The 13137-nt window shown below is 38.2% G+C and overlaps 1 protein-coding gene across 3 annotated transcripts in view; it reads right to left on the bottom strand.

Annotated features, from left to right (window-relative positions):
* Nucleotides 1-525: 525 nt before the first annotated feature.
* Mid2 (midline 2) overlaps nucleotides 526-13137 on the bottom strand; it is a 96834-nt gene continuing 84222 nt past the window's right edge. For all 3 annotated transcript variants that reach the window (XM_040744475.1, XM_040744472.1, XM_040744473.1), the window contains exons 8-10: nucleotides 6664-6825; nucleotides 5161-5368; nucleotides 526-4805 (exon numbers count right to left, since the gene is read on the bottom strand). In XM_040744475.1, the coding sequence (XP_040600409.1) occupies nucleotides 4403-4805; nucleotides 5161-5368; nucleotides 6664-6825 (773 nt within the window). In that variant the 3' untranslated portion in view covers nucleotides 526-4402. The remainder of the gene's footprint in view (nucleotides 4806-5160; nucleotides 5369-6663; nucleotides 6826-13137) is intronic.

Below are 13137 nucleotides of genomic sequence, written 5' to 3'. Positions count from 1 at the left end.
GTCATATGTTGTTCAACCATATAAGGTACAACTTCATTGACACTCTGGGACTGATTCTGTTCCTAGGTAGGGGGACATGAGGGACATGAAGGACCCTTGCTTTTTCTACTATCACATTGAATGAAGTTGGCCTTTCCAAAAACCAACTCACTCTCTGTCTCTCTGTGTCTGTCTCTGTCTCTCTCTCTTACACACACACAAAATCTTAGTTGCAGACAACACCTTCATATTTGGGAGACACTCAGGTTACTAACAGACCATTAAACCCATAGAGTTTCAAGTCTTATTTCCTTTGTGGATTAACTCCCTTGCCTTTGAGCTTCTTCAGGCCATTTATTTACTACCCTTCATGCATGATTATTGTTGCGCACACATGCACACACACACACACACACACACACACACACACATACATACACACACACGCCTCCCTCTCTCCCTGGGCTACTTACCCATTTCTAGCAACTCATCTTCCATTTAGTGTTTTCCCCAATTAAACCCCAATGAGAGACAATCAACAACTCATGAATACATATATATTTATTTAATTCATAATATAGCATTTTGGATGGGTTGGGATCTTTAGAGAGGGGTGAGGCTGTGTAATCCACAGATGCTCATATTTCTGTTACTAGGAGAGACACTATTCGTCCAGAGCTCCCAGTACAAACAAGCCAGGGATAAAGCATTTGATAAAAATAGTTCAACAATAGTCTAATAAATATTCTAGCCAATACAATAACACAGCATATTTCTGAAGCTGGCAGACCACATCATAAAAGGCAGTTTTGCCTAACCTGATGGCAATAAATCTGGCCAACTTATAATGTGCAGCCAAATACAGCCCAATGGCTCTAAGGCTGGAATTGGCTTCAGGAGCTACAAATAATTGTGGGTGGATTCATGTCTACCTGCCTCACATTCTCCATTCCTTGAAAGAAGGGGTTTCAACATCTGAGCTTATTTAAAAGTCCATCTATAAATTGATCCATCCAGGTAGTCATGTACAAATATGGAAACCATGGAAGCTGAGAAAATTCACCTAGAATGCTTGAGCTGAAAAGCATATATAAGTGATTTTGTTGCAATATGAACTTCACTGCATCCAAAGACACACAATGGAATTACATAATAAAACACAGCCAGATGCAGTTACTCTTACAAGTAGCAATAACATCAATGTGGCATTAAAATTTCTTTCGTATTCTCAAAACAAGCTTAGCTTTATTTTGTGCTTTCTTCAACAAGACAATATAAAAAGTGGAAACAAGCATAAATTTCAGACAGAAAATAATTTTCTAGGAGAAAAAGTTCTGAATAGTTAGAGTAAAGCAACAACAACCACATTTATTGAATCACATTTCTTGATGATGTTAAATGTAGGTCATGTTCCGTTAGTGCAACTGGCTTTAGCTATATGTAGCCTCTGGTCCCTGCCATTGCCAGTATTTTATGAAAAGTCCTTAAGTTTACTGAAGTAAATATCTGGAACCCATCATAGCCCTCTGAGTGATTTGCCACCATGTTGTTCCTTGGAAGGCATTTCAATTACGTGCCTCAGAAGTTGGGATTTCAGAGTCAAGCTTCATTGCTTACCACAAACCCTATTTAATTTCCAAGTTTATTCAGTAGCCTATTTCAGTAGGCTGAGCTCTGCCTATAATGAAAACTTAAATCCACCTTCAAAGAACAACAAAGTTCACGAAAGCATGAAATGTTATTGGGAGAATGGTACCACATGCTCCAAAGACAATTCTCCATGATAACTGCCAATTTGGAACAGTGTTCATTTGTATGTATAACCCTGGTACATTTACAAACTAATATCAATACAGACTAAATAAGTAACCAGCTTGCCCAAGAATAACACATACCACTAATGGACATCATAGTCAAACAGAGCAATTTTGATTATTCATTTGTTCATTCATACATTCTTTCAACAAACATTAGTCAGGCAACTACTTTGTTCTAGACACTGTGCTGGGTACTAAAAATACAACAACAACAACAAAAGCCACAGTCCTTATCCTCAAGGTATTCCCACTATAGTTGGGAAGAGAATTATTATACATTAAACTTTTGTGTGAATCGGAATCACCTGAGAAGCTTGTCATAAATTTAAGTTTCTTTATGTCCCCAGATAGTCTAATTAAGTGGATCAGGATTAGGGGCCAAGAATCAATTGTTTTAAGGAACAAATTACTAAGAGTGGCTCTAAAATGGGCCTTCTGAGGATGGCATTCTGAAAATGACATTCTGAGAAATACTCCCATACAATGTGATTATTGCTGAGAGGGGATTCAGTGTGCTGGGGGAGTGCCACAGAGGGCCACGTAAGCCAGTTTGAGAGGTCACTGGTTAACTGAGAGAAGGGACAAGGAAAGGTAGTCCCAGGGTGTAGTCAAAAGTAGAATGGGGAATAAAGCTTTGTTCCTAGAACTAAAACTTCAAAGGGCACAAAAAAATAAATGAATAGTGTTGGAGAAGAAACGAATGTTGGTGGCACATAGAGTGAATACCAGGTGCTGCGCTAGGCAATTACATTTTAAAACCTTTGCTCCAGCCTTATAAAATAGGAATCATTTCAAAAAAGTGGAAACAGGCTCAGAGAAGTGCTTTCCTGAGGTCACATTGCTAGGTAAATGGCAAAGAAGCTAGGACTATCTCAATCTCCAGGCTGGGAGCTTTCTAATACCGCATGCTTGTTACCAGCACTTCTGAGCTTTACTGAAGTTGCTCATTCCCTGATGAGCTGTAAGGTACAGATGATACTGAAAGCCAAAGAAACTGACGTTGTCACTTGACATGTAAATCGGAGCCTTCCTTTTGTTCGGCACTGATCTTGCTTTACATGGTAGATAAGCAAACAATCTATGTGTTACTTGGTGGGATTTACACAGATATTTTGTCTCTTGTGAATAAGAGTCATTTGACAGCAAGGACTGCATTTTAGTAATATCTCTTGCAGCAGTAGTGTGGCATCTAATAGCTCATTGAACAAGTTAATAAATAAGAATCCACCATGCTGGTAGAAAGAGGGGGAAACGCTTGACACTGCATCAAGGCTACATACAATCCAGGTAATGGCTACTACTATCACTTTAAAATTACATAGTAATAATCATTTTACAACTACCAATGAATGGACTTTACTCCTGGTAGAAGGCTCTATTTCTCTGCATTTCCAATCTCTGCAACATAATTGGTGAAATCACAGACCATGAACCTCAATTTCCGTTAACTAGTGTGATGAAAGTAGGATGGAATTTATGTTGTCACGAAGGGGATGCTAAGTGAATGAATAATGTAAACAAAATCACACAAGAATGAGTATTGATTCCATCGAGGAAAATAGCATTTCAGGAGTGCTTCATCTAAAAATACAAGTGTATTTGTATTCATATAGTTGTTGAACCTATAACACTATTCTTACTGATCAAATAAGGCGAATTCTGAGGAAACTCCATTATGCAACTTATTTTTTAGCTTAAGTCTAGTAACTATGTATTTGAGAGTAACAAAACTATATTTCTTTAAATTTTCTATGACAATTTTTAATAATTCAAATAAATCTCCTCTCTTAAATAACATCAATGAAATTATGCTACACAGCACACTTCTACCAGAATCAATTTTCAGTGTAGCAGTAGCATCTGTTATGCAATCTTGTCCGCTGCTCTCTCCTAATCTAAGCGAGAGCTCTTCTCACTCCCTGTGTCTTGATTGCATGGGTTTTTATGTGTGACAGGAGGGGGTAAAGAAAGGCTAAAAGGGAAGACGAGAAAAACATGTCTATTGTGATGTTTCATCCAGGGGATGAGAATGGACAGTATAATTTATTTTCCTTTTCAATATATTTCTCACTTAAATGAACAAATTAAGGTTTATCGTATATATGTAATAGATAAAATGATCTATGCCATTTTGCTCATAAAATGAATTTAGTCATTTTATATATTATATATACACATGTATGATATTCTCATAACACCTTGATTGTTAGTTTATTAAAAAGTGACACATAATATATGATAATTTGACACTGTGCAAATTGTATCTGGTCCAACTAGCCACTGCTAGAAAAGCTAATTCCTTCCAGTTTCATTTATACTCTCAAACCACTGGGAATTTTTAATTTTCCGATGATGAAAGAGATATTCTCTAAAATTCTTCCCCAATGGCATGAACCCAGACTATTCAGATAATTTGTTCTGAGTAACTCAATATATGAATCCAAACATAAGCTTTAATGCACAAAAATTAAAGCTACAATATCTAGTTTTTTCGGGTGCTTCCAATGAACTTTATTTTGTATCTCACACATGGGACACTAATGGAGGCTTAAGAGGGGAAGTAATGCTGAAGTGGAGAGCCAGTGAATTACATGCTCTCTTGACACTTAATGGCAAGCTTTCATCCCAGACACGTAAGGGGATTCTTTAGGCCTGCAGTTGCATTCCTGCCGCTCAGGGTAATCAATAAAATCTGGGGCAGGTAAGCCAGACATGATCATTAGGGATTTGTTCCAGATTGTGAATGTTGGACAAACTGGAAGAATGAAGGTCACATCAAAAGTATGGAGATGGAGAGAGTTAGCTGGGTCGTAGAAAGACAGCATGTTGTTGTCATAATCCAAGAGGACACCTAGACGCTTCAACTGTGGGGGCACATCCACCAGCATCTCCTTGTTGTTATGTCTCACCACGAAGTTACTATTGCATCGAGAGAAAACCCAGGAAGAGGCATTCTTGCCAATCCACTCATTCTTTGGAGCCGATTTGTAGGCAATACCAATTGCATACCTGAGACAGTGGAGAAGACAAAAAAGTATTTACGGATGATATGAAGTTGTGTTAGACATTATTTAGGACCTATGAGTGATTCGCTGTGTGCTTTTGCCTTAAAACATTTACATACATAACACTAATATCATCAGATCTTGTAAAGCCACCAGTCAGAGTGATACAGCACTTCCCATCTCCTAGCCCACTATATTTCCCATGATTTTATCTTTTAAAACCTGGCCAAGTTTTCTAGCACCGGTTCCTATCCTATATCTCTTAACCTTGACTTATTGGTGTTTTGCTGTAGAATCGAATCTCCTAGGAACCTAACGGCAGAGAAGATGGGACAAGGAAAGAAAAAACAGCCACTCACCATGTTGAAGAACCCATGACCACCTCCCAGTAGTGGCAGCCACTGTCAATGAATATATTTCCTGCTGCCCCATAACACCCAGTTCCACTAAATCTCTCCGGGGTATGGCTTTTCTTCAGAGAGCTTTCATCCTTCTCCATCTGCAATCCATCATTGGAGATCTTCAGCTTCTTGTGAGTCATTTTGGGATCTAGTTTAAAGGGTTGGCCTGAAAAAAGTAGAAGAAAGGGGGGAAAGCATGATCAAGGATTTAAGAACTGTGCCTTTCCCCCCAGGACTATCATTAGCAGAGGATCCTCAACACGACGTTGACCCTTGGCTAAGTGCAGGTCAGCTGGAGTTTGGATTATATTAAGGAAGCAGGCAGGATGACACAATTTGCAATTAAGTAAGAATAGAAGTCATTCCCCCCCCTAAAATAACTTTCATTCAGGCATGATTTTCCATCTGTGTGAAAAATGTGGGTCTCTCATATGAGTCTTTTGCTGGAAGCCACAGTCCAAGCACATGGGAGCTAGTAAAGTATTCCCATGATATATTATGAAACTAAAAGGGACCACTCAAAGGCTCACATCCTCAAAAACTGAGAACTCAGCAACAGATGTTCATTTTCTCGAAATTGGGGTGTGTATGTCATTAGGCAACTTTGTTACAGGGACTGCTCCATCATCAATGATGAAAGATAACATGTACTTCCCTGCAGAAACTCATAACCCTATGACTAAAACACTGTCCCAGGACCCAGATGCTGGATAGGGCAAGAGATTTAGTACACAATACGCCTCCTTATTTTTTCTCTCTCACTCAGTCTTCCAGCTTTCCTTGCTGCTAGTGATCGCTAATAAGAAGGACACTGAAGTCAAACAGATTGGAAGAAATTTCCAGTTAAGCTTCTGTTTCCTGATTAAAATATTACTGATTTTTCCCTTCTTCTTCCTATCGTAAGGGAAATATGACATCAGCAGTTTCACTGGACATCTTGGGGCCTTGTGGGTAAACCAACACACAAAGGAGCTCCAACGGTCCAGGAGATTTCAGAGCTGCTATACTAGCCATGTACAGGCTGCCCTCAAACTTCTCGCTGTATATGTTAAAAAACAAACCAACCAAAGCCACTATTCACTAAAGCTACTTGGAAATATTTGTTAAACTATCAATTGTGATCAAGAACATTTCTGACAGATGGGGCTTTTCTGTGGTAGAGCTTTATAGATCCTCATAAGTAATACTCTTTAACTGAATTTTTCTCTCAAGCATGGGAAACAGGCGAAGGCAGAGAAAAACCCTTCCATACCCTCTTTCTAGGCCACATTGCTATTCTATATATCTTAGCCCACAAACATTCATGGGTACCAACGAATCCCCTACACAAAGCACAACAGTAAAGCCCTTCCATTCAGTGCCACTGCTCTCACGCATTACGATGGGAGTCTCTCAGGCTAACTTTCCTCCCTGGCACAGAGAGGAAAATGGGTCTTTCCTCCTAGAATCTCCACAACGTACTGTTTGTTTTTAGTCTGGTGGGTTCGCTGTTCCGGCTGCCTGCTTGATTTATGGCTTTCACAATAAAGATGTATCGGGTCCCACTCTGGAGTCCATGCACTGTGTAATGGTTCTGTTTAATGTTGGGCACAATCATCCAGCTATCCACTGAATTGTACAGGCCTGTGAAGTGCAGAAAGACAAAGGCATCAATCAACAGGTTAAAAAAAGTCAGGAGTAAAAGAAAAACACTGGAAATCAATGATAACCACCCACATGAATTCATTTTGTTTTCTTCTGAGCCTTGAAACATACAATGAGATGAACCAGCGCTTATGATTCCATTATTTATTTATTTGCCACATACTTAGACATGTGCCAGGCTTTTGGCACCTAGCAACCACCGACCAAAGCTAATTTTTATCATTTTTCTGCCAAAGAACACAAGAATGGTCACTACTCCAAATGGTAGAATCCTCACAGTTGTGAACTTTCTGGATCTTTACTACTGAAATCTGTTTCTGTGAGAACTCAGTCTGGCCTTGCATGGACCGAAAAGTTCCTATTCAGAGCTCAGCAACAAGAAAGCTAAGAGCAGAAAGGTAACCTAGGCATGAGTGTCCTTCATTTCACAGGGCAAACAAGGATGGAAGGAAAGTGACTTTCCCATGCTCATAGATTATGTTCAAAGTAAAACTCTGTGATCTCTGTGATCTTTGTATTCTATGCCAGTGATGAGCACACTACATTATGGTGTGTGTGTGTGTGTATGTGTGTGTGTGTGTGTGTGTGTGTGCCTGTGTGTAGATGAATGACCATATATACCCTTTGTCCCTGTAAGATAGTAAGACTTTCAGACCTATATTACTCTGCTTTTCCACCTCATCTGTACCCTTACTTTCTTAATTCACTGGACTAAAAAAGAAGTCAATATGACATAACAAAACAGGACAGAATCTGCTTGCTCTGATAGGACATGTTTTTAGCTCTTCCCCGTTTGATTCCAGTATTCATCTGGGGCCATGTGGTCCATAATTATATTGTTGTCCAAAAGATTTTTTTCTTCCCAAGCAGGGCAAAGGGACTCAAGAATTCTTTCCTGCCGGGCGGTGGTGGCGCACGCCTTTAATCCCAGCACTCGGGAGGCAGAGGCAGGCGGATCTCTGTGAGTTCGAGGCTGGGCTGGACCGATAGCCTCCAAAACAATACAGAGAAACCCTGTCTCGAAAAACCAAAAAAAAAAAAAAAGAATTCTTTCCTTTTGAAAATAATCTTGAGACTACAAATATGTGTAATTAAAAGCAAGTGTTTGGCTAGCTTTCAGTAAAATGATTACTGATACTCTATTCTGTTGGGGTTTTTTTTTTTTTGCTTTTCTCTCCTCTGTTATCTGTTTCTCAATTGGTACACCATTTCAAATCACCATTCTACTTGAAGATGGGGAGGAAGGGAAAAAGAAAATGGGGATACAATTTAGTCAAATGAAGGATTAGAAATTATAAAGTGTTGTATTTTACAAGGGATCTGATCAAGAGATTTATAATTAATTTGAGGTAGGTATAAAGGCCTAAATTAGAACTAGAAAACAAGGTATGGTGGTATATACCTGTAAACGCAGAACCTCAGATGTAGAGGCAGGAGGATCAGGAGTTCAAGGTCAGCCTTGGCTATAGAGCAACTTCTAAATTCAGCCAAGGTTATCTCAATACGGCAAACAAAAGCCAAACAAACAAACAAAAATCATAATGGGGAACAAAAAGATGTACTAGAGAAATAGCACCACAAATTGTTTGCGATTTTAAATGACTTGTGAAAAAAGGATAAGGGTCACGACAAAGCTTTGGTCTAACTGTATTATTGTTGAACAATATAAGCAACAAACCACATAAGAACCTTTATCACAAAGAGGAAACTACAGGGTGTCCCTTTTTAAAAAAAGGCAGCTACAAATATTCTTCACAGTGAAGTACCATGTAGTTATTTAAAAAAAAAACAGCGAGGAGGATACTTTCTATGAGGTAATAGAGAATGGTTTCTAATATAGTCAACTGGAGAACCCTATGAAAGACCATATATATTAAATAGTATTTTCAAGGTAAATGTATAATAAATCATATTATGTTTTCTTGGATTTACAAAAACAATGGACAACCGAGAAAATAATAAAATTGGTCACTTATAAAGGTAAAAGGGATACCAAAGAAAAGGATAATTCTCTGAGTATACTCTTTTGCATATTTTCCCTCTTAAAGAATTTTTCATTAAAATTAAATCAATAAATCCTATTTTCAAATTTGAAAAATATGTATAATTCAAAAGGTTAAATTTAAATCAACACCAAAAAAAAAACAGAAAAGATGGGACTAAAGGCAAACTAAAACAAATTAAAGCCACTGTATCTTACAGGAATTATGACCATAAAAAATACAGTTGAGGGGAGCACTGTATAAGTGCTCATCCACATCCTCAGCCCCTGAGTGAATCAATTCTGAAAATATTTTACACATATGACAGGATTGAGCAAATATGTACTGATGTTGTTGAGACCCAGGATTCTTTTTTTAAGTTCCTGTTTGTATTTTATTCCAATACATTTTCTTTTTTATAGATTTTATTTAAATTAGAAATAATCTTATTTTATATATCAATTCTAGTTCCCTCTCCCTCCCATCCTCCCATCCCCCCAACCGATCCCCCCATCCCATGCCCCATCCACTCCCCAGGGAGAGGGAGGCCTTTCATGGGGATCATCAAAATCTGTCACATCATTTGGAGCAGGGCCTAGGCCCTCCCCCGTATATCTAGGCTAAGAGAGTATCCTGGTTCCATTGCCAGAGGCCCCATAGACTGCCCAGTGCTCCTAGCTGACACCCATATTTGGGGGGCCTGGTTTGGAGACCCAGGATTTGTACCATGGAGAAAAGAACATACACATGTGGAATGAGAGGAGGCAAGAAAGAACTTAGGGAGATGAATTAGAATTGGGTGAATTTGATGTGGATGTATGTTGTCTGGCAGTTTCCCCCTCATTCAAACTTTCCCACCAGGAGAGGGAAGGAGGTTCATGAGACCCAAGCCATAAACAAAACATCACACCTCGGGAGGAAACGGAACAGTTTTATAGGAGTAAACAATTGCTGGGGGAGGAGACCTTGGCCAGCCAAGGTGTGGAGGAGAAAGCTCCGAACTGCCTGCAAACTGCTGAACTCCAGGGTTCCAAATTTCCTAAGCCATGAATCATGTTGGGGTGGGATTTTTGGTGATAAAAGTTGCTTTTTTTTTAGTTATCCCTGCTTTTTCAAGTAGCCTTTTACCCATACTCTTGTAAGTTTCTCCAATAAAAACTCATTGCTTCAGCAACTTGAACATTGGTGCAATCATCTTTGATTTGATTTGAGAGAGAGAGAGAGAGAGAGAGAGAGAGAGAGAGAGAGAGGCCTCTCACAGATTTTAAGGTGTTTAAGAAAAGATTTATTTCATTTATTTTATGGCTGTTTGGCCTATATGTATATATGTGCACAAAGTGTATGCAGTACCCATAGAGACTAGAAGGGAATGTCAAATCACCTGGAACTGAAGTCATAGACAGTTGTGAGCTGCCATATGAGTGCTAGAAAATTATTCTCGGTCCTCAGTTAAAAATAGCTGGTACTCTTAATCACTGAGCTGTCTCTCCAGCCCCAACAAAGTACAGATTTCAAGAATTGAGACAAGACATTACCATGGAGCCCAGGCTAGCCTGACATTCCCTATATAGACTAGGCTGTGCTCAAATTCACTATCCTTCAACCTCAGCTTTAGCCTCCCTGAATGTGCCAAGATGTATGAGGCTAAAAATGTTCCCTAAATTATATCTGTATTGAATACATATAGTCTTTTTTGTGCTATTCCCTAAATAATAGGATAACTATTTACAGAATTTATACTTTATGATGAAGTATAAATAGTCTAGAAATGATTTAAAGAATACAAGAAGATGGCTATAGATTGTATGCAAATACTATACCATTTTATGCAGGGATTTGAGCCTTGACAGATTCTGAGATCCTCAAAAGGTGATGTAACCAATGCCACATAGATCCTAACAGGCAATTATATATGTTTCCATATTTGCATATAGATGTGCACATATGTAGATTATGTACATATGTATATGTGGTGGTTTTAATGAGAATGCTTCCCATAGGCTCAGAAGCTTGAATACTTATTTCCCTCGTGGGTAGCACTGTGTAGATAGGTTTAGGAGTTATGGTTGGAAGAATTGTGTTACTGGGGTTTTTTTTAAAGCCACATGCCATTCATAGTTCATTCTTTCTGCTTCCTGTTTCAGTTCAAGATGTGAGTTATCAACCCGATGTTCCTGCTGCCATATCTTAGCTATGCCATCATAGACTCTAAGCCATTGGAACCATTAGCCCAAATAAACTGTTCTTCTGTAAGTTACCATTGTCATGATGCTTTATCACAGCAATAGAAAAGTAACAGTTGAGTATAGTGTGTGTGTGCGTGCGTGCGTGTATGTGCGTGTGTGTGTTAGTTTCTAATAAACCGTCCTACTAAAAGTAACCAAGGCTCCTGGCAAAACAGCTGACTTGAAGGTTTGAGCAGGATAAAGTTAAAATGACTCTGTAATTTTTTTTGTTTGTCCAGAAAGCAAAACAAAATGCTTACAGGAAATATCACACAAACCCCAGAGTTGCATTGAAAGGCTCTCACTGGCAAATCTGGGACATTTACACAAGAAAAATGAAGGTATTAAAATTTTTAAATCATTGATGAAAATGCATCCACTTTGTCCCTACTAATGAATAAATAAAAAAGATGAAATATTGAGTAACAATTTGTAAGTGTGGGAGAGAGTGCTCAGCTGGGAAACTGTCATTTCACAATCATCATATAAAGATTGTAACAAAAATCATCAATTAATGCCAAAATGGGAGTAAGAGTGAGGTGAGATGGGTTTGATAAAGAAGCAGGATATTATTTATGGTTTCAAAGGATCACCATACAGACTGCCTCTTGGTAGCAGAAAAACAGAAACACATAATTTTTAAAAAGTCAGGTAACGGGTCTGATAATCAAAATTAGCACCAAGAAAGTAATGTAAATATACATTGCATACATCCAGATATGCTATCCTAAGAAGTATACTGTTACTATTATGTTCTATCATCTATGGACTATTACAGTGAGAGATGCATGTCCTGTGAGGAAGTATCAGATAAACCAAAATTAAGAATAAGACAGGATCATCCTATGTAACCTAGGCTGCTCCTAGGCTGTAATTCTCCTGCCTGTAATTATTGATATGTACCACCACACCTAGAAAATGGGCATTGTTTTAAATGGCAAATATTATCAAAGACAAAGGAGGACTGAGGAAGTCTACTGGGTTAAAGAAAGCCAAATATATGATAATTAAATGTAATGCTAAGGCCTAGATTAACAAGGTCAATGCTGGGCTCTTTATGTATTATAATGAATATTCTTGAATTAATTGTCAAACCTGGAGTAAAAATAGAGAGTTATATAAAAGTATTATGTGGTTGTTAATTTTTTTTAGACAAAATCTCACTATGTAGCCCTGGTTGGCTTTGAACTCACGAGATCCACATGCTTCTGATATTAAATTTCTTAAAATTGACATATGTATAAAGGATTGGGGAACTTTGGAGAAGAAAGGGCAGAAATAATGTAAGAGTCAGAAGATAGAGAGCAGAGCTGTGACTTGCCATCCAGTGTAATCAGAACTCATAGCAAGTGTGGATGCTGGCACTGAGCCTGCATAAGAAATGGGTCTATGAGAGCTCATGACTCTCTGTAGCACCAGTTCTAGGGAATTTCATGCCTTCTTCTGGCCTCACAAACACCAGGGATAGTGAACACGCATATATTCAGGCTATCACTCATACACATAAAATAAACATAAAAATAAATAAATAAACAAACAAACTCAAAAGCAAAACAAAAAAGAAGCGTTCAGGAATGTTACCCTTCACTGATAAAGTATTTGATGCTGCTATATTCAAGGAGATAATCACTGCCATAAGGTATATAGCCACTAATGCCCCGGCAGGGCTTAGATGGACAGTTCCAATCTAATGATCATACAGATAGCTCTGGTTAAACAAAATCAAAAGTTATGATTCTGGGAAAGGCCATCATCAGGATGAATGGATTAATAGAGATATGAGATAAGAGAGGGTATCAGGAAGAGAGCAATCACAATATTCTTGTTTACATATATGAAATTGACCAACACACACAAAAGTTTTCCATATAGGAAATCTACATTGAAGAATTTAGGAGAGAAAAGAAGTAATGGATACAAATTACTCTCAGATGGTTCCAAAAATACAGAGATAATGGTAACAGATGAAAAAGTAAAATATTAATAGCAAGAAAATGTGGGTATAAAGTACAGGGTGTTCTTTGTACTGGTGTTGCAATTTTTCTTTATTTTTGAAATCACTCTCTGTGTGTGTGTGTGTGTGT

Source organism: Mesocricetus auratus, unplaced genomic scaffold, assembly GCF_017639785.1.
Source record: "Mesocricetus auratus isolate SY011 unplaced genomic scaffold, BCM_Maur_2.0 Super-Scaffold_100003, whole genome shotgun sequence".
Taxonomy (NCBI): Eukaryota; Metazoa; Chordata; class Mammalia; order Rodentia; family Cricetidae; genus Mesocricetus; species Mesocricetus auratus.
The sequence above is the reverse complement of the archived record's forward strand: the minus strand, read 5'-3'. Positions and strand labels throughout refer to the sequence as shown.